The sequence below is a fragment of the Mchenga conophoros genome, linkage group LG6 (assembly GCF_057382185.1).
Source record: "Mchenga conophoros isolate Kocher_MC1m ecotype Shallow Benthic linkage group LG6, M_conophoros_male_GT1.1, whole genome shotgun sequence".
Taxonomy (NCBI): domain Eukaryota; kingdom Metazoa; phylum Chordata; class Actinopteri; order Cichliformes; family Cichlidae; genus Mchenga; species Mchenga conophoros.
In genome coordinates this window covers 41456811-41484730 of record NC_140531.1, presented here as the reverse complement: position 1 = coordinate 41484730, position 27920 = coordinate 41456811, and the positions used below count along the sequence as shown (strand labels likewise).

Sequence of the window (27920 nt, the reverse complement as noted above, 5' to 3'; positions counted from 1 at the left end):
GTTTGTGCCAGTGACCACCACAACTATTGGCTGATTTGCAACAAATGCTGGTTGACGCTATCCCACAGCAGCTGTTGTGGCTGTGCGTGCTACTGAGGCCTTCTTTTGGTAAATCGATAAACTGTTAAATTGTAAATACGTCTTGTTTCTTCAGACTTCAATCATCCAGTACAATCAAAGACACCAAACTAGAGTCAGCAGAATAAAATGTTTTGCACTTTCATGGGTCCAGCTCACATACTCAGCTGCTCAATCTACAAACACACTGTAGGCCACATTTAAACTGTGCCACATGCATGCATTACAAGAGGATATGTGTTTATTGAAGTGCTGTCAAAATTAACAGCGTCACGGTAAAAGCAATTAAAATTTTTAACACAATTAACACATCTGGAGTGCAGAATGACTCAAAATCCCTGAAATGTTTCTGTCAACTCATTTTGGGCAGTTTGTCCAAGTAGAGTTACCTTCGCACATGCGCAAACGGGCAGTAGATCTGGTAGTGACGGGCAGCTGAACCAATCAACTCAATTTGGAAGATGATAAACCAACATCGGCCCCCTCGATGGGAAATTTGAGTATTAAAAAAATAACAAGACGGAACAGTCGACCAAACAAAGTATTATGCACATTGTGCAAGAATGATCTTTCTTTTCACCGCAGGACTTCCAGCTTAAAATATCTCATTGACACAAGCATACGTTAGTCGGGGATGCTGCTCGGACTTTGGCTAACGCGTCACCCAGCTTGCCACAAACCACTCACGGAGCGTCGGGGACTCAGTAAACATTTGTCCCCTCTCTCTCTGTCACTCTTGGGGAGGCACTTCAAGTGCTTGAGATGAGGAACCAAAGCCGTGTAAAGCACATGTTCTCAACGATATTAACAGGTCTGCTGTTTGTAATTCCACTTGGCAATTGTGTCAGTCAGTTTTTTGTTAACATGAATGTTCAATAAACATGTTAAGTGCGTATATTTTCCCTTTTTTTCAGAGTCTGTTTGCTCATGCAAAAAGAAATGTAATTAATATCGATAAAAAATGAATGATATTTAATCGTGATTAATCAAAATTAATCCACAGTAACCCTGTGATGAATCCGATTGCGATTAATTACAGAAAACTGAGATGAATTAGTTTTTTTTAATCTATTGACAGCGCTAGTTTATTAGTATCACCATCTAAACCCCAAATCTTTTGTTTGGCACAATATTTTCTATAACCAACTTTGAGCATTAAAATCATGGGATATATTAGAGTTTCAATAGCCAGACTTCCCCAGTGTTATTGTAGGTGATGTAACGTAACATAAATGGGTTTGATCAAAACAAGTTGTAGCATATGACAGCTCTCACCCTTGACTGGGCCCATTAGTAATGATAATAATCACCAATTTTAACCCTTAACAATATTCACAAGGATTAGATAAAGTTAGGAAAAGCCTTTGTATTTATTGCTGATTGCAGTTATTTAAAGAATAAAAGTGCATTGGTTTTATCCTGGTTGATAGGTTGTTCACATGCTGCTTGTATTCAGTGTTTTCCGTGTTAGCATGCAATCCATGCAGCTACAAAGATCACAAATGTCTATCAAAAGCCCAGCACACACAACAGGCTATTTGTCAGACTGAACTAGTTAGACTGGTTCTTTCAAAAGGAGCTGTCAACCTGGAGTGAACGCAAGCCAACAGTTTAGCATATCATACAATTATGGAATTTATGGAAAGAACTGGAAGCAGCCCAAAAGCCCGCTGTGTGATGTGTGTTATTAAAGAGGTCATTTATTCTGCTCTTTTCTCACAATATTTAAATGTTCCTTTTTAATTACATACTCTTGGGCCTTTTCTTCACATCCTGAAGCATGCACTCGTTTGCTTCCTGTCATAACAGCAAATGGTGGATTTCATTATGAAGCTTTGCTTTGGATGCAATGGGGAATTTCGTAATTGTTATTCAAGTGCATTGGCCATCCCTCTGAGATTTGAGACGGTTCCCTTTTTGTTTTAAGTAATTTAATTTGTAATTGTAATTATTATGATGCAGGACCCATGTTTCTGTCTTTCCTGCAGCTTCATGCAGAGGAGGAAGTGGATACTCCTCAAATGCACGACAAACAGTCCGGCGTTTGTCGGCAGCAGCGGGTAGCCTCGCAGCTTTCACTACAGCGCTTATGCGAAATGACACAAATATTTCCACGGAGGACAACATTATGACATCATTCGCCCACAGCAACACGCTGGACTGTGCTGGCGTGCTGTAGCTGGTGGTCCGGGTGCTGTAGTGAAATACACATTTTGTTTTGCGCTGCTGGCACTCGCACAGGGGCCGGTTGTATGGTCAGTGGCGAGGCCGGCCACGGGCTCAGATCCTTTGAGATTACGGATGGGCTGCTGCCAATGCTGAGAGACGCTGCCAGGACTGCTCACTGTGTGTGCAAACAGCACACGAGTTTATGCAGCACCCAGGAAAAGTTGATGCTTGCAGGAAAGTTTATTATTCATTTCTACCTCTTTCTTACTTAACTTGGTAAAACTTCACTTTCACACGTCTGAGTTATAAGTTCCACACGATTGGCTCCGGAGCTGCTTATCAGAAAGAAGAAAGGTAGCAGATAAAGGCACCGCAGAGTCGTGAGGGATAGCTCCCACTCACCTTCTAGGAGAGCATCTTTCCCCCCATTTCTCATTGGAAAAGGAAACAACTTGTATTTACCCCTGCGCTGCCACAACAGGATGCACGCCGGCAAATGAGCACGCGATCAAACAAAAAGAGCGTGCTCACACTTCTTACAGCCCTGCCTGGCTTTTATCAATTCTACTTCACCAAGTCTCCACCAGAGAAACAGCTGGTGTTCTGCTAAACACTTGTATCTGTGAGTCGTTCATCCCCGCCGAGCAACTTCTACACTGACAGAAAAGGAGGGAATGATTTAATATTGGATTCTGCATACGCAGTACATGATGAGCATATTTCCAAAGGAGTTATGGCAGATATAAATCAAAAGTTTGTTTGCAACCCTCATCCGTTATGTTGAAAAAGGAGCCGGGGATGCTCATGCAGGCTGTGGAATACATATTAAAATGGAGAAATATTTCTATCCTCGGCACTTATATATTCAAAAGAAAGTGCTGTCCCTTTATTTTTAGAGCATCTCAGTACATTTGCAGACAGATCATTACGCTACCTCCGACTGCCATGGGATAGATGTGTTTGTGGAAGTGATGCCTGAAAGCACACCTGACCCCCATGTCTGTTCCCCGGGTCTCTAACAATATGCCTGTGGGTGTGCAGAGCAGGGAAAAAAGCGAATAAAATAGGACAGAATATGAATTTACTTTAGGTCTACTGTTTGCTGGGCTAAACAGCAGTTTTAATTTTAAGTGTAATTTGTTTTCTAGCATTTTTGTTTGCTGTTAGCATCAGTCATTAAGTATGCATGCAAACATTTTATTAACCCATTAAAATTAGAAACTTCTGGGAAAATCTTTTTAAAATCTATCATATGCAACATAATGAAAGCTACTATTTTAGGAGGTATTTTGCTGTATTAATTAAAAAGTTTTCAGTATGCAACATCAATTTAGCTAAAATATAAATCCTACTGATTTATCATAGATTACCTCGTTAGAGATAGAAATGAACCTTCCTAAACTTTTTCCCCCATTGATTCTGTTCATCTTACCAGTTCAGGCTCAGAAGTGGGATGGACCCTATCCCAGGGCAAGAGGCAGGGTACACCCTGAACAGGTCACTAGCCTGTAAAATAGAGACACAGACTACCTTTCATACCTGTGGGCAATTCAGTGAATGTATTTGGTGATTAGACTCCTATGAGCCATCATGGCAGAACTGAATTCCAGCAATGATGGGATTTAAGACACGACACCACAGAGTCTAGACCCTGGTGGTGGTAAAGATGAAGACTAAGGCTGAGGTGTCTGAGGTGGAGATGGGGAGCAGGTGGGTTGGATGAAAGCGAGTGTGAAAAGCCGATTTAAACCACGCAAAGCTGAGACTGATTCGCTCAATGAAGGTGTGAGAGAAGATGATTGGACTACAGTATTGAGACTGACTGCGTGGGAAAGTGGCAGCAAAACACCGTGAAACAAGTGAGAGCCTAAAATTAGAGAATGCATTTGAAGCACTTTATTTTTGTATGTGCAGCATTTTTACTGAGATACTTGAACGAGGACAACTTTTAGCCAATCAGTAATCCAGATTTGCACCACAAACCTCTGAAGTTTTCGCTGTCTAAACCTCAAACATCAGCATGTCATCTGACACGTTATACAGGTAGGGTTCCTTTCTCACAAAAACAAGAAGAAGAGAAAGTGTAGTCAGTTGAATCTGATCGGCTCCATGTTGGATTTATGGAGCTTTGAGCTTCACAGACACTGCTATGGATGCATTAATAATGCACTGAAAGTACTTACATGTTGTATGCATCCAGTCTGTCACTTAAGCTTTTAAAATCTTCAGGTTTTCTTTTGGAAGCAGAAAAATGTTTCTTGAAACTCACATGTTTCATGAGCATTTTCACTTGAGAGTTTCGCTTCTTGTAGACACGTAGCCTCACTCCTGCTTCCTGACCCCAACATGTCAGTTATCATCTCTCACAGCCCCCCAGAGACACAGTTGAACCAACCTACCGGCCACTGTGGTGTGCTGCTGCTCTCTAACAACGCAAACTGTATAACTATAAACTGGCCATCCAATTGCTGTTTTCCAGGCTCTCTCTTTCCATTAATAATGAATAGAAGTCATTTCTCGTTGTGCTTGCTCTGGCAGCATTGCAGGGTTGAAAAATACCCCCCCCCCCCTCCTAATCCTGCACTCTGACTTTAAATCACACACAGTAGAGTTGTGAGCGAAGCTGATTTTTGGATCATCTCAGAGCAAACAGAGAAGTGCAAAAAGGGGTTGGCTAAGGTAATCTAAACCATGAGACAGAACAGGTGGATGTCAAAAGCACAGTTATCCTTTGTAACCCAAAGTCCTTCTGGAGCTCATGAAAAAGTCAGCATGTCTGGGAGGAGATTTTAAAATTTTTATACTTTATTTAAAGATTTATTCTGGAAAAAGCATTCTAGAGCGGGGCGAGCGGGGAAGGGGATGAATCAGAGGTACTTCCCTACCCGCTGTCGGGCCTGGATGAAGAACACGACCTGTGAGTGCGATACATAACTAACGTTGTCACCGAGAGTGATCTTTGAATGTCGGCACTTCTGTCCCACTCCGGATGTTCCTTTAAGGTATTTTCTCAACACTGAATTTGTTCGGCGTGTTGCAGTGCAGTGATGCGGGCAGGGCTACATTTGGTAAGGCCTGATGTCAGCGAGGATTCTGTGAAGATTTTTTTTGCCATTTTTTCCTCAGCTTTTCTCCACTTTTTCCTTTACTCTTTGTTTCCACATATCACACTCCAGCACATGGTTGTTATGTGAAATCTTTTGTTTATATACTGCAGGATCGCCGCCGACTTTCGCAGCACTGTATTAACAGCAGCATGAATTCTAGGGCGGTCTGCAGGCACATTTCCTGTTTTCTGTTTGTTTCACACATGGCTTGTTTTTGTATTTTCTTTTCGACATCACCCACTAACGCAGACACATACATAAACACACACAGAACGGGCGCACGTATAAACTGGTACGGACATGAATGCAATCGTTAATCTGTTGAAGGGCAGATAGACTTTGGTGTACAGTGCTCGGTCTTTTGAGGTACCATTATTTTTGCCACGCTTCATTGTCCTCTGCTCTCACGTGTGTTTCACTGACAACTCGCGCAGAAACACCTGCAACTACAGTATCTTCCGATCTCAACGTGGCAATTCTCCAAAGTCATTTTCAATTATGCTTCAGTGGATTTCGCATTAAAGGAGAGAGTGCAGCCGTTGCCTTAGGTGAAAACATGGAAAGAAGCGAGCATTTGTGTGCGCGTGCCATGTTTTCAGCGTGAATGTGTGTGTGTGTGGAAGTTTGCACAAGAGTGTAGCTCGGGGTGAGTGTATATTCCATAGATAAACTCCTTGACAACTTGTACATTATGACTCTCCTCGCTGAGATATGCTTTGCTGATGGAAGCAGTGATTAAAAACTGCTGGATGCTTGCTGCCTCTGCACAAGACGTGCTGCAATACACTCTTCATTCTTTATTCTCTTTTAGAGCTCGTGTAATATCACCGTTTTTATTCAGCAAAAATAAGAATGACTTTATTTCTTCTTCCGTGTCTTGACTTCAAACAGTGTTTGTTGATGGAATCCAGTGGAAAGTTTTACGTTGATTTCATTTATTATACAGTTCAAACTTTATCCCCCACAGTGTTGTGTTATTTGCAGGTAAACACCATCCTGTGCTTAAAGCACAACTTTTTCTTCCATCTGTAAATGTGGGCTCAGATCTATATTTCAAGGTCTAACTGGGTATCTCTATATAATCCATTTATGTGATGCAGCTTTTTTTTTTCCTACTTGGAAATATAATACTTCATCTCCTCACCCTACACTGAAATCATTTAAAATAAACAAACTTTAAGTATGGTTGTATTAAATGATCAGAGTTCACAGTCTACTTAAACCTTCTTTTTTGGACTCCGACTTTCGGTTTCGTGCCAAACCTGGTGGCAATTTGTAAAAACTAACTGGAGTATGAGAGCTGAAAGAGCACCATAATTTCTAGGCATTGTCTGATTCTTATATAAGCAAAACTTGTGACAGAATCAGAATGATTTGAAAAAGATGATGTCAAAACATTTAAAATGCATCTATGTGAAGGTTCTCAGTCATCCAGGTCATCGTAGTCTAAGGAGCTTGCAAAGAAAAGCGTCTGGACTTCTTTAAGTTGCTTGAAGACGTTTCACCTCTCATCCGAGAAGCTTCTTCAGTTCTAAGGTCAAATGGTGGAGAGTCCCAGATATAAACCTAGTGGGAGTATCCCCCCACAGAGGGACAAAGGACCCCCTGATGATCCTCTAATCGCCTGAGCCAAGGTGTGAAACTGGGTGTGGGTCCCAATCAGCCAGAAGTTCGGGTGAGTTCATTGTGAAACCTGGCCCCACCTTATCATGTGAATTCCTGAGGTCAGATGGCCCAGGATGTGAGTGGGTGTTAAGGCGTCTGGGAAGGATCTCAAAACTGGATTATAGATGGCAGAGAGTTGGTGTCGTAAACCACCGCCTCTGTTCAAAGATGGTCGCTCACAGTGGACATAGATGCTTCTTTCACTCCTCTTTCAAACCATCTGTCCTCTCTGTCCAAAATGTGAACATTGGCATCCTCGAAAGAGTGACCTTTGACCTTTAGATGCAGATGGACTGCTGAGTCTTGTCCTGTGGAGGTGGCTCTTCTGTGTTGTGCCATGCGCTTGTGAAGTGGCTGTTTGGTCTCTCCAATGTAGAGGTCTGGGCATTCCTCGCTGCACTGTACAGCATACACCACATTGTTAAGTTTGTGTTTTGGCGTTTTGTCTTTCGGGTGAACCAGTTTGTGTCTGAGTGTGTTGCTGGGTCTGAAATGCACCGGGATGTCATGCTTGGAGAAAACTCTCCTGAGTTTCTCTGATACACCGGCTACATACGGGATGACAATGTTGTTGCGTCTGTCCTTCTTATCCTCCCTCGCTGGTGTCTGGTCTTCTTTTCTGTGCCTCTTTGCTGACTTTAAGAACACCCATTTAGGATAGCCGCACGTTTTGAGTGCTTCCTTTACATGTGTGTGTTCCTTCTTTTTCCCTTCAGGCTTAGAGGGAACATGTTCTGCCCGGTGGTGTAGGGTCCTGATTACTCCAAGTTTGTGTTCCAGAGGGTGATGGGAGTCAAAGAGGAGGTACTGGTCCGTGTGTGTGTGGATACAATTTTATATAATCAATTTCAGGCCAGCATGGTGGTGCAGTGAAACTGTGGTTAGCACTGTTGCCTCACAGCAAGAAGGTCTTGGTTCAAAGCTGCCATTTGGCTGGGCTAGGGTTAGCCCAGGGTTTACCCCCCCGCTCTTTGACAGCTGGGAGGCTCCATCTCAACCCTGATGTGGATGACTGGATGAATGGTATATGTAATTATATACATATGTGACACCATGATTACATTCAGTATCAAAATTATTTTGCAGATTGTCTTGATGCATGCTCAATCACACCGAAAGGTTCATCTGGATGTTTTCAGAGGGAGAAACGTTTCGACACTCGTCCAAGTGACTTCTTCAGTCTCAGCTGACTGCAGGTTTCCAACCTTATAAACAGTATTTTGCATAATAACTGAAACTAGCTCACTGAATGAACACTGGGCTTTGAGGTCATTTCCTTGATCTGATATGCAAATTCTCATGACCATTGATCAACAACCACTGATCAAAGACCACTGATCAATGGCCATGAGTACCATTCACAGAGAGTTGGGGAATGGCTGCAATCACAGCATTGTAAGATGGTGACAGATGTACCCTTAGGCCCCTCCTCGATTCAGAGATGGTCTTTCCCTTTTCACATAAATGGCCTCCTTGACTCTGCGCTCAAACCAGCGTTCCTTGCTGTCCAGGATGTTACATCCTCATCCTTGGAAGAGTGTCCACTGGCCTGTAGGTGTAAATAGACTGGTCTTTAAGGTTGGGGAAACCTGCAGTCAGAATCAACCTTTTGGGATATATTTCCTTTGCTGACTTTACAATGTTTGTTTTTTGTTGACATTTTCAGAAATGTAGAAACATAATTGTATGTCTTTTGGTTAAGACACAGTGGTGTGGAGTGGGGCAGGATAATAGAAAAACATTAAATATGCACCAGCAAAAAGCCATTATACAAGCTGCAGCTTCTGTTTCTGAAAAAAGAAACAAGTGGAAATATGATAAAAACTGCAGTTCCTTAAATGGTTGCTTGAGTCTGATTCCAAGAGTGAGTCAATCCCCTAGACCCCCATGTTAAAAGACCCACCTTTACAGCAACATGAAATATGTTTAGAGCTTGGTACAAAAATAGCTTTAGCCTCTCTAGCTAATTACTTCTTCATAACAACGTTGTAGTGGGTGTTTTTTTATTTTTTAAAAAGCTCATCCACTTTAGTTTTATTAAAGCTTAGAGTTGGATCCACATGAAATAAAAACAGCAGCTCACAAACTGCAGAACTTCCACCTTGGTACGTGGTAGTAACATTTCACACCTTCACCACAGTTAAACCATCAGTATAGTATCTGGAAAGGGCTGAAAAGATGTGAAACTATGTATAGATATGCAGTAGTGCCTAATCTGAGACACAAGCGATATAATACATTTGCACAGATACATCCCTCGGTGCAAACATCCAACATGGAGTATGAATAAAAACACATAACTAAATAAATTGCATGTGTTGTTAAGCAAACTAAATCTATATTCTATTTTTAAAAATCTGCTGATTCACAGACTCATTCCAATTAACTCTATGATACATCTCAACCTTCAGACTCTTGGTATGCAGCACCAATTATCACTGAATTACAGTTTTTCCCCCTGACTTTGTTCTCTTTTCCTTCCCTTGAGGATTACATATTTTTAGAACAACTTAATCTGAAATGGTTGGTGAGGGAGGCTGCTTTAAATGAAACCAACATGGCGAAGACAATTGTAGTTACCCTAACGCTGAAGTATGACAACAGTGTTTCTGCCTGAATTCTGTCTGGAGCGCCTGCTTAGTGTTTCGGATTAAAGCGCGTATTAATCCACTGGTTGACTGAAGCAGTCTTGGCTCCAAGAAACAGACTAATTGCCTTGGGCAACTCATGCATCCATTTATTTTCAGTGCTTGCTTCTTCCTGCTTGGCCTAACTGTGAAACTTGAGCCTTTTTTTCCATGTCTCAGAATAAATGGCAAACAAATACCCAGGACAGGTCGCCAGTCGCTGCAGGGCAATCGCACAGAGACCTTTTGGTCTACAACACAAGCAGTTCTGACCCAGGGCTCATTGATCCTCAATTCATCTAGCCGTCTATACTTCTACTGTAGGTTAAAACTGGGACAGATATCTTTGAAACACACTTTGATGACACTGAATCCCGACCTGTAACCAATAAACAACAATCAGAGAAAATTAGCTAGACAAACGACATTATTTTGATGCACAGAACAGCAACGTCACAGAACAACATGTGACTTAGGCATGACGATTGATGAGACCAAGTCTGGGTGAGCTGGTGTTGTCCATCTATTTATGCATGAAAACCTCACCTAACTCTAGCACTTCTTCCTCCTTCTGTGGTCTTTTCAGTCTAAAGCAGGAACATGTGGCAATGTTCCTGATGTTGTGAGATTCTTACTGCCAACTACAGAAAAAGCTCCAGCTGTTAATGATCTGTTGCTAACTGTTTTTATTAGTCTTTACTTTCTTTACAGTGTCCAAGCCTAAAACATCTGTATAAACTGGTGGAAGTAATCTTTATGTCTCACTGGGAATAAACTAGCTGCTACCTACAGCACAAAGACTGAACAAGCTTTGGTGCAATCGCTGTCTTAGTCTATCGTAGCCATACTTTGTTTGCCTTAATTATGATGTTTTATAGCACCACAGTCTCCCATAGGACTTCATTAGGACTCAAATCTGGTGAATATGAAGATCAATTGCCCAGAGAATTCCTTTAATCTCTTGACTGTCTTTGTTGTCAGTGTGTATGTAAAATCTAGATGATTGGGGGGAAAAAAATCAAACTTTTCAATGAAATTTCTTTTAGTTTTAACCTATAGAGAAAACAATTCACCTGAAAGTCAACAAAGAAGTTCCTAAAAAGCAGGTTTAGCTCAGTGGCCTGTCTTTGGAGTGGAGGTACATTAACCAGGGAACCAAGTTCTCATCTCAAAGCATTAAATACTGTGTTCCACAGATACTTACAAGCTTTCCTTTGGTCTCAGTGGGTTGATACACCTGCAGCATCAGCAGCAGAGTGATTTGATTTTTGAGTACTTATGAGATAATGTTAAGTTCTGGGGTTATTATTAGTTCATCTTAGGTGTTATCTCCTCGTCTATGTAGGTTCCCCATCTGTCTCTCTCCTCTGTGTCCCTCTCCCTGTATCTTTTGTCAAGCTTGCGACAAAATTGACATTGCAATAACAAACTCCACACATCCTCGACACATCCTTGGGCCATTTAAAAGTGGTTGCGATGCGCTCAAAGGCATTAAAGAAAGAGTCAACCTCACTTTCTCTGAAAGGTGGCACTAAAGCAATTTGCTTGCTTGCATCAAACTGATCAGAGGAGAATGAATCAGGAGGTTTACTCACAATTTTACTCACTGGGGTAGAGGTAACAACGCGTTGTCTGGAGGGATCCAGCTCCATAGCCCTTATGCGGAGATGCATAAGCTCAACTTCTTTGGCTTTAGCCTCAAGCTCCACCTCTTTCAGGCGAAGGGCGAGCCTGAGATCCTCCATACCCAACCCTGGTAATTGTCCAACTGGGCTAACGTTTGGGACCTGAATGGCAGCAGGAGCCTCCGCCCCTGGTGTCATCCCTCCACTGGCAGCTTGTGGGATGGTTGCAGCAGCTTCTGCTCCCACATCCACCACCAAACCTCCAGTCGCATCAACCGGCCGAGGTTTCAACTTCGCAATTACCCCTTTATCCAACAGCTGTGCTGTCAGACACTGCTTAATTTCTGCCTTTTAGCATTCAAAGGCACACTAACATTAAACAAATTTGCCACCAACAACAAATCTGCCTTTGTGCATTGATCCAACGTATCCATGGTGGGTTGTTGTGCAAAATCATCCACGTCAAAAGTCATTGTGGCTATTTTACCCCCAACACTACAAGAAAACTGCCAACCAAAAACTGTAGGCAACCTACAAAACACAATGAGCAAAAAGAATGGCAAAAGAAAAGAGCGGACGAGCCCCCACTTTGTTACCCCCCAGTCTAGGGGTACAGGAACGTAACATAAGAGTTAAAAAAGGAAGTGACCCCGCCCTGGGCCCTAAAACCATACACAGAAAAAACTATTTCTTGGTGAACGGTGGTTTATTTGTGTACACTGAAAATGAAGCTCCGGGGTGAACAAAGGCCAAAATAACAAACAGAACAAGCTAAGTCAGGAGAGGTGCTGCTTTCTAAAACCCTATGTGAAACAAAGGACAAATGCCACACTTAACTCCCTCACCGAAATAAACAGGAGAAAACAGTACAAGGAAAAATAATAAGGCAGCTCACCCTATCTGTTTCAGTGCTATTTACAATGTGCTATTTACAAGTGAAAGCTAATGTACACACTATATACAAAGCTCGGTAAGTCACAAGAATCTCAAACATAAAGGTCACAGGTTTTGGAAGCCAGGGTCAGGTCTGCTGCTGCCGCTGGCAGTGGCTGCCCAGCACAACTGCTGGTGAGGGATTCTGAAAAGAGCCACATGATCAGGAACCAATCAGCCGCCGTCAGCTTTTCCAATCAGGAACCTGCAGAGACTTAAAGACAGAGCACAACAAAAGTACACAGCCGGCCAACAGTGTCCCAGGTCTCTCCATGTTTCCTGTTTTATTTTGAAAGTCTTGTGTTTCCATGTTCCGTGTGTTTCATTTTATTTCCGCAGGTATTTCCACTTCCCTCGTTACCCTTCTGTGTATTTACATCCTTTGTCTCCCTCTGTCCAGTGTCAGGTTGTCTGTTTGTCTCATGTCATGTACTTCAAGTCTCAGGATTACTTTCATGCTTTGGTTCAGGTTCATGTTTCTCATCACAGTTTGTTAATTATGATATCGAACAAAAAACAAACAGCTCAGTTTTTCTTATACTTATTTTTGTTCTCCCGTGTCTGCTTTTGGGTTCACACCTCAAACACATCGGCCATCCGAGCCGTGACATCATCATTAGGGAGTTGAAGGAATGGCTGTGATATCTTTGTTTGTCTTTTTGGGGGTTTCTGATTTACTTTGTTTTCATTGGCTGATTCTTCTTCTTCTGTCTCATCTCATTCAATCCTTACCATCTCTGTCCATCACCCCAACCTTCTGCATGGCCTCCTTCACTACATCCATGAATCTTCTTTGTGGTCTTCTTCTTTCCCTCCTGCCCTGCAGCTCCATATTCAATATCCTTTGTCCAGTATATCGACTATCCCACCTCAGCCTTGTCTCTCGAATGTCATCTCCAAACCTGAGCTGTCCCTCTGATATACTAATTTCCAATATTGTCCATTCGGGGCACTCCCAATGAAAATTTTAACAGCTCTCGCCTCCTGTGCTTTTGTTAGTTTCACCGTAGCCAATCCATGCATCATAGCGAGTCTCACTACCATCTTTTAAACCTTCCCTTTCACTCTAGCTGCTAACCTTCTGTCACAAATCACCCCTGACACTCGTCTCCACCCACCCCACCCTGCCTGCAGTCTTTTCTTCATCTCTCTTGTGCGGTGTCCTCGGTTTTCGATGATTGGATCAAAGTGTTTAATCTCGTTCACTGTCACTATCTCTGCTCTTTGTATCTTCACTGTTACAGGTCACCTATTAATAACATTTTACCTTACTGTGGTTTAGGTTATAACGCACCATTTCAAAACATCACACTGAAAAATTAAACCTAGCAAGTGCTTTTAAATGTAAAAGGGTAACAAGAGGTTAACAGCTTCATTAGACCACCAACCAAATGAAGCTTTATTCCACAGCTGCTCTAAATTAACAGTATTGATAATTAACACTTTTTATATGTTTCTTTAATGGTTAATCCACCACAAGCTCTTTAATTAAAGATGTTTTTTAATACTAAATATTTATTAAAGTTCACTGTTTTAAAAAAAGGATGAAAAAAAAGAGTAAAACACATTATTATTTGTTGATTAAGAGGCCAAATTACAGGTATTTCTTATTTCTGATCACTAAATGAGTTTAAGTGGTTGAACATTTTGATTAATTTTGGCTTACTAAAACATTTGTGCTTTATTTATGGTGAATTGGGAGTTAAACAGCTGCCTTGCTTTGGCCATAAACACAGTATGTCACAGCATAAATGCAAAAGAGCATCTTTTTCTTAGTTTTGAGATGTGAGCACCTTTGAGAAAACAGCAATATTTGACTATTTTGAATAAGAACTGGCTTGAAAAGCCAAACACAGGTGAAGAGACAATCTCTGTATTTGGTTTGTTCTCACAATACGCATGCTAGGCCCCTCTGGCCCAAGTACATTTGGATCTGCTTTCTTCTTTTCACACACATCCTCTTGAAACACCCAGTGAGGTTCATGATTCTTTGTATTTTGTGGCTAAATTGCATTTGCAGTGACACGCTCCATCATCATCATTGAGGAAGCATCAGACTTTTGAGCTGGGGCTTGGATAGCGGTGGGGGTTAATGATGGGAATTTCAGCTCTGGCAACGGCTCTGTTTAGTTCTTTCCGTGGTCACCCAAAGTTCCCTTGATACTATCCAGAGAGTGAGCTTGTGTCAAGGACCTATGGCGAGAGCAGAATTGGCTTTGTCATGCCCCAAGAGTCTGTCCCTGGAACAAAAGACCGCAACAATTCAGACAATTGCAGTGGAAATGTCTGCGACTCATTCAGGCGTCTCTACCTCTGACCCTTCAGCACTGCATAGAACGCTTCGGTTCACCAGCGCCGAGAATGTTTTTCGAGCGCATCAGTCAGTGAGTGTTCCGAGTCTTCGGGCTTGATTTTGCTGCAGGGTTCTCTGCTGAGAAACCTTTTCCTATTTCTTGACTTTCTTGCTCTCTGAGGCTTCTGTGTCTGCGTTGGACTCATTTTCTGAGGATAACTGAGTTGTTGCCATTTGGCTTTGGCAGCCACCTGATGATGCTTTTATGTTTAGACCCTTGATGAATATTGATTTGGTGTTTTCAGTTCTTGCCGGGTCTCTTTGCTGTTGTATATGTGCATGCATACATTCACAAACAGATTGAACTTTATAGCAAGTAACGCAGTGTCAGGTTTACAAAGAGTCGGATAGTTTTTTGTTTTTTCCTTTGGAACTGCACTGCAGCAGACTTCAGTTTCCTTTAATTCCTGTATGCTTCAGGGTGATGTGCTTTGTTTGTACAAGCTTGAGAAACTAAGATGATTTGGTTGAAGTTTTCATCCTTCAGTCTCCACAGTCTTTGAAGTGCATGGCTTTTTTCTCTGTCTCCCCAGAGCACGGTCAGCCGTGTTGTACACCAATGCTGAATTGTTCTGCTTTACTGGCAGCCATCTGGCAAAACCTCACAAACATTCCCTAATGCAATTTCTGTCTGCCTTTTATTCCAGTCATTTGATGTTCCCACACTGTGATCCTCAGCACTGCATCTCTTTTTATGGCTCTTTTAAAAAAATGGAAGGACTTCACTTTGTGACCTCCACTTTGTGACTGATATAGAAGATTCCATTTCAGTATTTTCCAGGATACATGTTTGCCTGGCATACTTAGAAAATCTGGGATTTTCTTTTAAAGCTTTAAAGTATAGAGGCTGACAGAGGCCTTGAATATTGTGTAATCGATTATGCTCTCACCAGTATAGTAAGTCTGTTTAGTCAGACTTACAGAGAATCCTGCACTCAGGAGAGTCTGATGTAACATCCTGAGTCAAATCTGCCTTAATCTCCTTTACCGATAGTCACAAAAATATCCCAAGCTGCTATCTTTCACCACAGGCCTGAAACAGGCATTAATTCCACAGAAACTGCACGACTCAACAGAAATGGAAGCAGGTGTAAGAAAGAAACTTATATTGTGCTTCAAATTGAAAATTTGTTGAACATTCAAAATAGCAGCAATAGGCAGTAGTTGTCTTTCTTTCCTGGATTCCCATTAGACACCGTCTCTGGGACTATGCCTCCTTTTTCTTTATTTTTCTTTTCTCATCTTACCAACAGGACGAAACAAGACGTACAAGCTTCTCGGTGGACTGAACCAACAAGGGGAGGGGAAACCAGATTAAAACAAGTGTTTTGAAATCCAGAAGTTCAGATAAATATCACAATCACATTAATTATCTTCAGACTTTTACTGAACTCAAAAGCTGGACGCAGATTTCATAAAATGTCATTTTCTAGCCAAGAAGAATGAAGTTGTTCAACCAAAAGAGAATTGGCAATTTCGAGTGTCTGTGGTCTTGTTACTGCTCACGGACCTCCATCAGCTCAGTCACTCGTGAAACATCAGGGAGTGTGTTTATAGGATTGGGGGGGAAAGGAAAATGTACCTTTCAACCCATTTGCCCCCACTGTGTTCTCCATCTGATCACCTGCAATAACAACCTGTGATACAAAACATTTGAACACAGCTCAAACTCGTGTAAGGCACCGCAGTGCCGGAGACTAATTGTTTTTAGGACACGGTGAAAGCAGCTTGTGCTTTAGTCAGTTCAATCAGTGAATGGAGCTTTGTAAATGTGCTTGTATAGTGCATGGCGGGTGGGGGTGGGGTGAGGACTGCCCTGTTACACCAAAGTTACCATTGTAGACTGATATTAACTTTTTTCCCTTTAATCTTAAGTTACTACAAGGAAATGTATCTACTTAACTAGTTATATGTATCTAAAGTTTCACCACCTCAGTGATAAAATACAAATTCTTCAATGTATAAAAGTATCAACCAAGTCTTACACGCCTATGGAAATTATTTTATTAATAAGATGATATGGTATGGTTAGCGTTAGCCAACTGAAACTCTTTTTTTAATGTTACATGGAGGCTGTGATTTATCTGAATAAAAAGAATTTCAGTTTCTATACATAAATGAGGCTCTTTTTTCTGCATTGATATTAAATGCTTTTACTAGACATAAACAATGAGGTGCAGTATCTTGTAGCATACCTGGACAGGCTCAGTCTCTAAAAAAATAAGCAAACGTTGTTTTACTTCACTGAATGTTCACCTTCCAATAGAGCTCAACTCCATGGTTGCAGCTGTGTTGCAAAAGGCAAATAGGAAGCAGCGTGTCTCCTCAGATATGATCCTTTTGGGCTATCACTGCAAAGGATGGCAGCTGGATTCATCTTGCTGTACAGATCTACTTTCATTATGACCATGCTGAAGGTGATATCTGAGCCAACGCTAGAGTGAAATCTATAAAATCCATCATTAATGGGTCATTTTTTCCTCATTTCCACATACTCTACATCTATACAGCGCTGTGAAGATGCATTTGCACCTTTGCATCTTTGTCACACAAGTTTTAATTCAATTCAGTTTGTTTTTATTTATATAGCACCAAATCACAACAACAATGATTTATATTGTAATGAAACAAAGAAGAACCCAACAATTACATGACCTCCTGTGAGCAAGCACTTGGCGATGGTGGGAAGGAAAAACTCCCTTTTGACAGAAGGAAACCTCTGGCAGAACCAGGCTCAGGGAGCTGGTTGGAGGGAGACATAATCAGTGTCATTAGGTCATGAAACCAATGTTAACGACAGACAAAGATAACCTGAGTAAACACAAAATGCAGTTGATGATTCTTTTATTGAGGGAAAAAAATATCCAAACCTCTTTATTAATTCATATCATTCATATCATTAATTAACTGTGATTTCAAACATGTTTTTAGAAAGCTGACTGACTTAGAGGTGAACACGTTTGAAAGGCAAGTGTAAGGTTTCACACGGAGATAAATCCCTGCATTCAGTTCATCTTTGCGTGATATCAAAATTTGAAATCAGTCTGATGACCTGAATGTGTGACAAATATGCAGAAAAGAAATCAGGCAGGGACAAAACAAGGCAGAAGAGGCTTCACATCTATGGAGAAACAAAATGTTCTCAGTGCTTTCAAGTAATAAATAAATTCACAAGTATTAAATACAAGCAGCCACTGAAGAGAATCTTAGACACAATGTGGCTTTTAAGCCGGACCTCTATAGAAACAATATAAGTATTAGGTCTATTTTAGTGAAACAACACAATGCAGTAATTGATGTACTATGAAATGTAAGCATGGATAATCCTCTCTGCATCACTGAGAATCCTTAAAAGTACAGCTCAGGTCAAATTGGACTTGTCAGTTCCTGAACACTTAATGTGATTAGAGGCGCAAGGACCGGCCAAATTTGGCTGAAAACACACTCTGAGCCTATAAGAAATACTTTCAGTTCGCCTTAATTTAATTGCACAAAATGTGATTGTGCTTGTCAAATCACAGCTTTAACTTGACCTCAGCTGAAGTGGCAGGCAGGACCTGCAAACTTAATTTAACTAAAATATAAAATAAATAACTCTTCTCTGTACGTGCTATCTCCTAGACCAGGGGTGGGCAACTCTAGGCCTCGAGGGCTGGTGTCCCTGCAGGTTTTAGATGTGTCCTTGAACCAACACAGCTGATTTAAATACCTAAATTAGCTCCTCAACATGTCCTGTAGTTCTCCAGAGGCCTGGTAACAAACTAATCATGTGATTCAGGTGTGTTGACCCAAGGTGAGATCTAAAACCTGCAGGACACCGGCCCTCGAGGCCTGGAATTGCCCACCCCTGTCATTAGACCCCTGCAAAAGATTCACCAAGGTAATCTTGATGGCAGGGCCATTCGATTTAATGAATTAGGCAGCATGCAGACTTTTCATGAAAGGTGGTTCTAATGAGTGTATTTTGTGTGTACATAGTAAAAAGCATGTGCCTTTAATTTATTATGACACATCTTAAGAGCATTAAACGAGGATTAAAAAAAAATTCTCCTTTTCAGATGCGTTTGGTTCCAACTTTGTTAACATGTTACTGCCACTACATTTCAATAACGCAGCAGGAGCGTATAAAACCATCCACCTGTTCATTTGCATGAATGGCATATAAACAAGTCAGGGGGCCTTGCAATCAACACATTGCTCAGTGGCCCCATCAGTGGTGAGAAACATCTCAGTGCATTTGTCGCTGAAACTAGGTTTTATCCCAGGTTCAACAGCAATAAGATACATTTTCTAACATTTTAGGAAACTTGTGAAACCAGCACATTTCAGATTTTTGCAGTTTTTGCAAATCTGAGAAGTGCTGCATTAAAACGCTTTAACCAAAGGGACACATTTTTGGTACCTGACGCTATCTGGTTGCTAGAAAGCCTCAAATAGTTCACTAATCAAGTCAAAAGTCATTCAGGTCTGAGCAGGCTTCAGGTTTGTGTAGGTCAGGGGTTTCCAACTCCAGGCCTCAAGGACCTGCAGGTTTTAGATGTGTCCTTGATCCAACACAGCTGATTTAAATGTCTTGAAGTCCTCCAGGGGTCTGGTGATGAATAACTCATTTGATTCAGGGTGAGATCTAAAACCTGCAGGAAACCGGTCCTTGAAGCCTGGAATTGGACACCCCTGGTGTAGTTAAACAGGCCATGTGGAGATCAAATGATGTATTGTATTTTTCTTTGGTGTTTTTGGCTTGCTGGTTTGTTGAAGTGTTGAAAGAGATATATTTTATTTGCCATCGGCATATCATGGCTACAGTGAAAACCCCCAAGAGTTGGTCATTAGCATGCAGACAGGGGTGTCCAACTCCAGTCCTCGAGAGCTACTGTCCTGCAGCTTTTAGATGCATCCCTACTCCAACACAGCTGAATCAAATGGTTGGATTACCTCTTCGGCATGCCATCAAGTTTGGCAAAGGCATGATAACAAGCCATTCATTTGATTCAGGTGTGTTGGAACAAGGATGCGTCTAAAAGCTGCAGGATGGTAGCTCCCGAGGACTGGAGTTGGACAACCTTGCAGGAGTAGAACATGAAAGGATGGAGACCCTGATTAAGACCTAAAGACCTTAATACTCTCACAAGGTCTCAGTGAGGACAAATTCTAGTATCCTTCTTTACAGAAAGAAGCTGGATTACAATTTTTCCCTTTCAGGATATAGTTCAGAGTAACAATTGGGCATTCCTGTATTCTGGACTCTAAATTGCTGTCAAGTTGGAAACGCTGTATCCCTATTTACATTTCCCATCTATGAACTGGTCTAAAAGTACGATGTGTGTAGCTTTCTTTTGTCATCTTGTATAATAATCAGCCTTCTTGTACAGAGCGTGAGTCATCTGGGAGGTCACAGCTAATCATGATCTGACTTTCTCCTGTTGGCTCATCAAAGATATTATCAACTTGCATTGAGATGACTAGACGATGATGATGATGATGATGATTGCATGCTTGGTGTGCGCTTATACCAAGACCAGCGTGCTGCATGTTTTAACGTTACTTATGCATTCTCCGACGGTGGAATACAGAGTCTAAGCACATAGGCTCACAGCTCACGCTCCAAATCAGGATCATTCTCAGTGCAACACTTCTCCCCACACCTCACCTTAATATGCTGTGGAAACGACGCTGTCCATCTGACTCATTATTGTGCTTTGTAATCATAGCACCTGCTGTGACTCTCAGGCATTCTGAGATGAATTAGAATGAGAGACATCTCTTTGCAATTTCCTTGAAAGCCCGTTCCCGCTGAAGGAACACAAGCTGGACTGAAAAAGGAAAGAATCTGGAAATAGGTATCATCTTCACTTTCCACATAACTTGAAGTAGACTGCAAATCCAAACGGGAGATATGCCGCAGAGGTGTGTGGGTGCTCCTTTCCCCACAGAGAGAAATCCGGGGTATGAATATAGCTCCCATGAAAAAAAAGAAAAAGCCAGAACAGGGCTGTAAAAGCTGTAATATGCTACTTGAAGGCGGATTTGGTAGTTACTAGTGATGATGGATTCATGTGGAGTTTCTAGGGACTAGGCTGGCTAACAGGCTCATTCCCACTGTTAAATTATTAAAGCTGGAGGGTTCAGGAACATCCACATGTTTTTGCACTCGTCATATTTTATTTCATAGTAGTCATCAGGAGAGAATTAATTATTTATAGTGCCAGGTCCCTAGACGTTTTTGAATGGATCATTTTCGTTGGCAGCTATAGATGATTGGTTAACCTTCTCTTGTTCTATTGCCAGAGGTTTCGGTCCAGCACAGAGCAGCTATATAGAGTGGCATACCGGCCTTTATCCTGCATGTTGTGTTACCATTGCGTGTGATATCGCATTCCTTTTCATCGCTTGCAAATGAAATTTATTTGACACGAATTGCTCAATGTCCCAGGAATCCTTCATCTGTTTGTTTACTCATGCATTCAAACTTCCAGTGGGGTTATCCACAGCAGTGTTTTCACGCTTCCGACGGCTTCTTCTCTTTCAGATCCACCGATTACGGCTCCACATATGAGAGAATGAATGACAAAGTTGGATCCAAGACTGTCCTAAGTTACTTATACGTCTGTCCGTCTAACAAGAGAAAGGTGAGACGTTCATTTATCACAAAAGTTGCTCATCAGTGGAAATACTTTGACATGTTTTCCTTTAATGAATTGGGTATGATTACATTTGCACAGGCCTAATTCCATCAGTACAACCTGAGCCATGTCATACTCATCAGTCTGCTCTCCCGAGAGCCTTCTTTTCAGAGAAAACTATTTCTATTCACTAAATAACTCTAATGTCTATTTTGCCCGTTTTATTTTGGTTTCAGCACTGTCAGTGGAACTTAAGACAAATTTTAGTAAAAACATTGTAATTGGCACGATTACTTTATTTCTTGCTTTGGTTTTTGTTTTCAAAGCACATTTTTTAGGAAAAGCCAATAAGAACAGGGCACTGAGACTCACAAAGATGATTTATTTAGAACAAATATGAAATTCAGACTTTTTCATCACTACAACGCAAAACTCTGAATAAATAAACTATCAAATCCTTTACTCCCCATGAAGAAATATCATGTTTATATTGACACTAGTTAAAATATCTATTAGGATTTCTATAGCTACAACTATAACATCCCAGTTGTTGCACCCATATTTACTGTCGATTTAAGTACCTGACTGCAGCTTAGAGACTCATGTAGAACTGAGACCACCGAGCTGTGTGTGTTGTGCACTTAAATAAATAAGCTGATCTGCAGGGAATTTAAACACATCATGGTCACATTTTGAATCTAACCGGATAAGAATTTATTGCTTAACAGATTAACGTGCAGGTCGCCTGAAGACTGTCCACGACCTGTTTAGACCTGGTAGGGTTAGGGCCACATCTACTGCTGTTTGGCAAACCCAAATGGAAATATTATAGCAGAAGAACTTTGAGGAGACGCGATCTGAAAGGTACCATCATAATTGGTTGTGTGATGGATGTTTAGAGGTTAAGAATCTGTATTGAACTTGACAAATCATAGTTTTAAGCGAATCAGCTCATTTTGAGGCTTTTCAATGGGAACATCAGCAGAAAGTCTTGAGGTTTATTGACAGAGACAGAATACAGACAGAACAGGTCTGTTTGGTAAATGAAAGCAGTGTTTATCTTTGGAGCAGCTGCCTGGTTTATATGACATACCTCTGTGGCTTTTACAGGTAGGATTAAATCAGTGCTCATTGCTAAATGCTGTGTTTACAAGTTGAGGTATTAAATAGAATACTAGGTAACATAGGTTATTCGATATTATTATTATTATTGGCATCTGAAATTGAAAATCTTATGTGAGTTTGCTTGTGGATAAAATCGTCTGTCTATTAGTTAGGAAACTATGTACAGTGAGTCCTTGCTCTATAAGAATGTTTCTGGCAACAATCTAAGTGGAATTTTAAGAATTTCAAGCCCCCAAAAAACAAACCCATGACCACTGCCAGCTGCCAACCATCTGCCAGTGTTTTTCAGTTGCCAGAGAGTTCTGTCAAGCATTGATTTTTATTGTTTTCTGATAATCTACGAATATGTTTTTCTATCCATCTGTCTAACTCCAGCTAAAATGAAATGTGCTAATTAATACCCAATCATTTAGGGTTTTGGTCATTGTTCTATCTTTAGGGTTACAGGTCATGTCTGTCAAGCAGGAGGGATATTAAATCCCTACACTTTTATATTGAGATCCAAAGCCTTTAGCATCAGGCTGCAACTCTGATATTCCCTCATGTGTTGAACATCACGCATCTGGTGCTCCAAGCAAAAATTTGATAGGCAAGTGAAATCATAGCCAAGAGTGTGCTCCAAGCAGCAAAGCTACAGTCGGAGTCTCTTCGACCTGTAGCCTAAAGGGAACCAGAGCTGTTTCTGAATCCATGTGTTTTCAGTCAATTTACAGTATTCTGTACATAAATATATATCGACCCAGCTCTCTCGGCACAACGCGGCAACTACCGTATGCATATGGCAAAAATAAAGTTTGGAAAGCAGTAAGATGATCAGTTTATCTGGTATTTATGGCCGGGGACAATAATGCTGTTTACGTGGAGCTCGACGGGCTGTTAGCTGGAATAACAAGTCACACTTTGGAGTCGCAGGTTAGTACAGATAGTTAAAGTATGTTTTATGTGAGTCATTATTTTGTTTATTATTTTTAATAGTATTGTACAAGAGTCCTATTGCCTTTTATGCCTTTTTGCAACTGTTACAGTATGAAGAATAACATTTTAGATTATTTTCCATCTAAGATGTGAAATTCAAAGTAAAGACATCGACAGAAAGTGTGGTTCAATTATGTAAGGTCTCTTTTACATAGACTGTCTAATGATTATGCATGTAGAACTTCACATTATCTAAAGAGCACCACTGCACTATCATCACTAGTCATCTGAAGGTACTTTATATTATAAGGTAAATATTATAAGTCAGCTGTTTGCTGGTGGGCTCCCTCCTGCAGCTGAGAACATTGTTAAGAAGGTTAAACCTAAGCAGGAAGGGTTTGGCCTTAATAACAGTCATAATAATACTGACTTTAGAATTCAAAGGTTGCACGTCGAGTTGAGAACTCTCTGTAGGTTTCACACTGTCACAGTGTTTATATGTTAAATCAGTTGTCGCTATAAAATATTCACAAAGGCTTCTTTAAATGCCACCCAGGACCGCCGAGACCGTAGAACTGAAAATTGTTTTCTTTAAAACATTTAAACAGTCAATTCAAAGTAAGTTTAGTCAGAACTGAGATTTTCCCAACAATATGATTACGTATCCTTGGAAACAATCCTTTTGTCTACATTGGCCTACTTGGTTAGACTCATGTGCGGCACAAACCAAAGCGTGACGACAGGCCGTGTGGAGAACGTGCTCGTTGTTGTGGAGGTGCTCGGGCTCATCAGCCTCACTATGCCAGGGCCGAGCCAAGGTACTGACCCTGAATACGTTTGGGAGTGCCATGGGAGTTAATAGGATCTCCAAGAGTGTTGAGCTAAACCACGTGAAGGTGAGGAACAGATCATAGCCGATGCTGATTGCTCCTCATGACTCACTCCTCCTCTCTGTTTATGTGGAGAAAATTTAATTCCACATCAAGGGCATAGCAGAAACGTAGTCCCTCAGGTTCTCTCTCTCTCAGGTTGCTGATGTGACACACTTTGTGTTATTCGGCTTACGCGAGAAAAAGAAAAAATAACACGTGTACTCATGTAAACAACTGATATTAGTCCTTGTTTTTTTAATGCAGGTTTGTAACGGCGTACGTTGGAAAAAATCTAGCAATAATCCAAATGTTTTCCCAGTTTCATTCTGCCTGTGGGCTGATTGCCTCTTCGACCTCATCTATGGCCTAATTATTTTGGTTTACCGTCGTGCATGTATGAAAGTTTGCCTGAACACTTGCTTTATTTATCTTTTGCCTCTTGCATCCGAGTCGTCGTGTTTAATGTCTGCCCGTGTTCTATAAAAAAGCCGTCTGGGTGCCCAATCAGTCACTGTGAGATACAATCGTCTGCTGCCCTCTGAGATATTCCTTCAACCACAATAAAGGCGCCATTATATGTTAACTGCTTTTGTTTTTTCTTTTGTGCTTACATTGTTTTAGAAATAAGGTGAAGCTGTGACCTTTTACAAAGTCACATTATAGATTTGAATGATGGTAATGACATTTAGTGCAGATCGCTGAAATTGACAGCTGCCATGAATCTTCTTGGCTGTATTCTGATGCTCACCATGTGCTAAATCCTTGATCGAACAGCTCATGGATTACGTTAAATTAAAAATAAGGACGTGCACTGTTAAAATGCCATTGAGGAAGCGAGACAGTGAAAACATGATAGCTAAATGTTGGCGATTAAGTCCTGATCCATGCTTAATGAGCATAGTGCTGCGACAACTGTGTTAAACCCTCCCGTCAAACAAAGACTAAGCTCAATTGATCTGGCGTGATGCGATTCATTTGCTGCAGAGAGTCTCTTTTCCTCCCTCTCTGATCCATACCTCCACATCTCATCATCCGACAGCTGCTGGCTTCCGTCTTGGTGCCATAGCCCATGCACAACTCAACGGCAGGCTGATAAAACACAAAGGTTATCCCTCCGACCTTTATCGATTTCGTTTTGTTACTCTCCTCACTCGCCCACTTCCTCACCGAGGCCGAGTGGATGCTGTGAGGGAAATCTTAATCACCTCTCGCTAATGCTATCGGTCACTGGGATTTTGGAAGTGAATAATTATTGTTTGAGGCTGATTGTTTTAGTAGGCAGGAGAGAAATTGGCTGCTGTTCCATTTCCCGCCTTTGTATTGGCGTTGAATTGGTTCTGGGTTCTTTCTAATTGCAGAGGTGACAGACAGAAAGGGCTTGTTACGATAATGTCTGAGGTTGGGAAGTAATGTGGTTGTTTTTGCACGTACAAGGTGGTAAGTGAGTAATAGAAATGTGAAAATGCTTTCTGCGACTGGCTCCCGATAAAATGAGGGGCCCGTCGTGAGCCTCTCTGAATCAAGGCTACAGGAGAGATGACCTAAAATGCTGCAATTGAAAGCTATAGTTGTACCAAGAATACGTGACGCTCGTCGCTCAGCTCAAAGCTCGAGCTAAAGACGAGGGTAGATTTTTGTATGAGACATACAATGTGTTCAGACAGGCTTTTCTTTCCTTTAACTGAAAGTCCTGACAGGTGACTGAAAATGTAAAACAGACTCTGCTGCTCACAGCAACATGATGAAATATGATTACTGCTTAAAAACTGTAAATTACATCCGACAAGCCCCAAAGACTGTTGCAGATATCAGGAGGCCTTGGCATTAGACAGTGACAGGTAATGAATGGCAAGATTGGCGAGCCCGGGCCAATGAGAAACCCAGATTGAGAAAGTGCTGCCTGTTTATTGGTGCTTAATGAAAAACAATTTATCTAAATCACCACCGGGGAGGGTTCCCGGTTAAAGCTCTGGAAAGAAGTCTAGCTTTTCTGTCAGTGACAAATGTGCTGTTGTTTTTCCAATTCAAATGGAATTGACGAGAGAAAACAGCCGTTTGGGCTGTGAGCGCCATCGCTACCCACCGTTCCACCACACAATTATAGTGGAGGTGTGGGCATTGTAGTGTAAGCCAGATAACAGACTAAACACTGCGAGAGAAACATTCAGAGCTGCACTACCTCATGTTTTAATTTTAACGAGAAACACGGTAGATTGGTTTGTACTCGGCTCTCTGAGAACGTTGGAGTCAAGCTAATTTTTCCTTTTTATTTTTTACTTTTGTGGAGCACAGATTAGCCTATTAACCCCGTTTCCAGCTGCAACACGGGGCGGCTTTCAGAACCAGGTGACCAACAGGACCAATAAGCAGTTAGCTGAGAGGCTATGTAAGCAGAGGCACTAGCAGTCAGGCAAACAGTGTTTTCATCAGGATTTGGTAAGAAAAATAAAATAGGTTTTTGGACTTACCAGTTCAATTTTACTGTGTGTGTGTGTGTGTTAACAAATTAGCAGCCGTTTCTTAAAGGTGAACTATAAAACATTTACTGCAAACTGTTCGGCCGAGAAATAATAAATATTACAAAGACTTGCATGTTGCTTTACATATTAGCAGCATGCAAGTCTTCGCAGCCAAGCAAACAGTATTAATAAAGACATTAAAGATCAGATGCACAATATTTTCTTCATCTTCATTGTACTGTTGAAACACCCCCGATACCTGTGATGCCGTTGTGAATGCTTTCAGTGGGTCCTGTGGGTTACACAATGATGCCTCAACATTGCGATTGCGATGCGATATGCGATTATTTTTTAAGGTCTTTGTCTTCTGTATTATTAAACAAAGACAAGCAATACATCATATAGTATGGCCAATACTATATTACATTAATTTTAAACTGTTCTTTCCTGGAAGACAGACCTCTGTTATGATGACATGAGGTGATGCATGAATTGATGACTGACATTTTTATTTAACTTCTTCAATCACAACAGTATATTTGAACATACACAATAGTTTATTTTTAGCTTACAAACATCTGAGCATAAAGTGCTGACAAGGAACCCTGGTGTAAACATTAAAATGAAAGTCAGTGCAATGTGCAGATTGCAGAAATATACATAAACAAAATCAGTGGCTTTACCACACTCAGTTTTTCGACATCTGTGAACTACTAGACAGTCATTAAATTAAAAAATAATATTAAATAAATAAAACTAATAAATAAAAAATACACACATCTTACTGATCTCTGCAGTCAGTAACATTACACATAAAGTGCAAACATAATAGCAATTGTATAAACACACACACAAACACGCCTTTAAAGTTTAAAGGCGTGAAATTGGACGGTCTAGTTCTGATTAGCGTCACCGCTGTCTCGGTGGAGTTTAATAAACTCGGCCGTCTGCTTCTTGCTATCTAAAATATAACCAGACACTGGTGTAAATTCTCGACTGTCTCATATTTCTGTTTAATAAGTTTTCTGTTTGACGTTTAGTCAGCTGTGTGAAAACCAAGGAGGAACCCACCCGGGGGATTAATAAAGTTTTATTTTATCTAATCTAATAACTTTAATCTCAGCCAAACCGATTTACTCACGAACAAACAAAACACTGAAAAAAGCCCAACAATAACATTTTTAGGTTGTCTAAGTGACTTATATATTACGTTTAACCCGAGCAGCGAAACTCCGCGGTGATCTGAAAATGATGTGCCGGGAGTTGTGCCGTTCTCGGCCGCATCAGTAACCCTCGAGCTCCCGGCCAGCTGTCGAGCTGGTGGGTAGCAGACGCCTCTGAAAACGTCGAAGCACTTTTGCAAATATGG

The 27920-nt window shown here is 41.1% G+C and overlaps 1 protein-coding gene across 1 annotated transcript in view; it reads left to right on the top strand.

Moving 5' to 3' along the window:
- sorcs3a (sortilin related VPS10 domain containing receptor 3a) overlaps positions 1-27920 on the top strand; it is a 240608-nt gene that overhangs the window by 103405 nt on the left and 109283 nt on the right. Inside the window, exon 3 of the mRNA XM_085278118.1 lies at positions 21087-21186. Within this exon, the coding sequence (XP_085134244.1) occupies positions 21087-21186 (100 nt within the window). The remainder of the gene's footprint in view (positions 1-21086; positions 21187-27920) is intronic.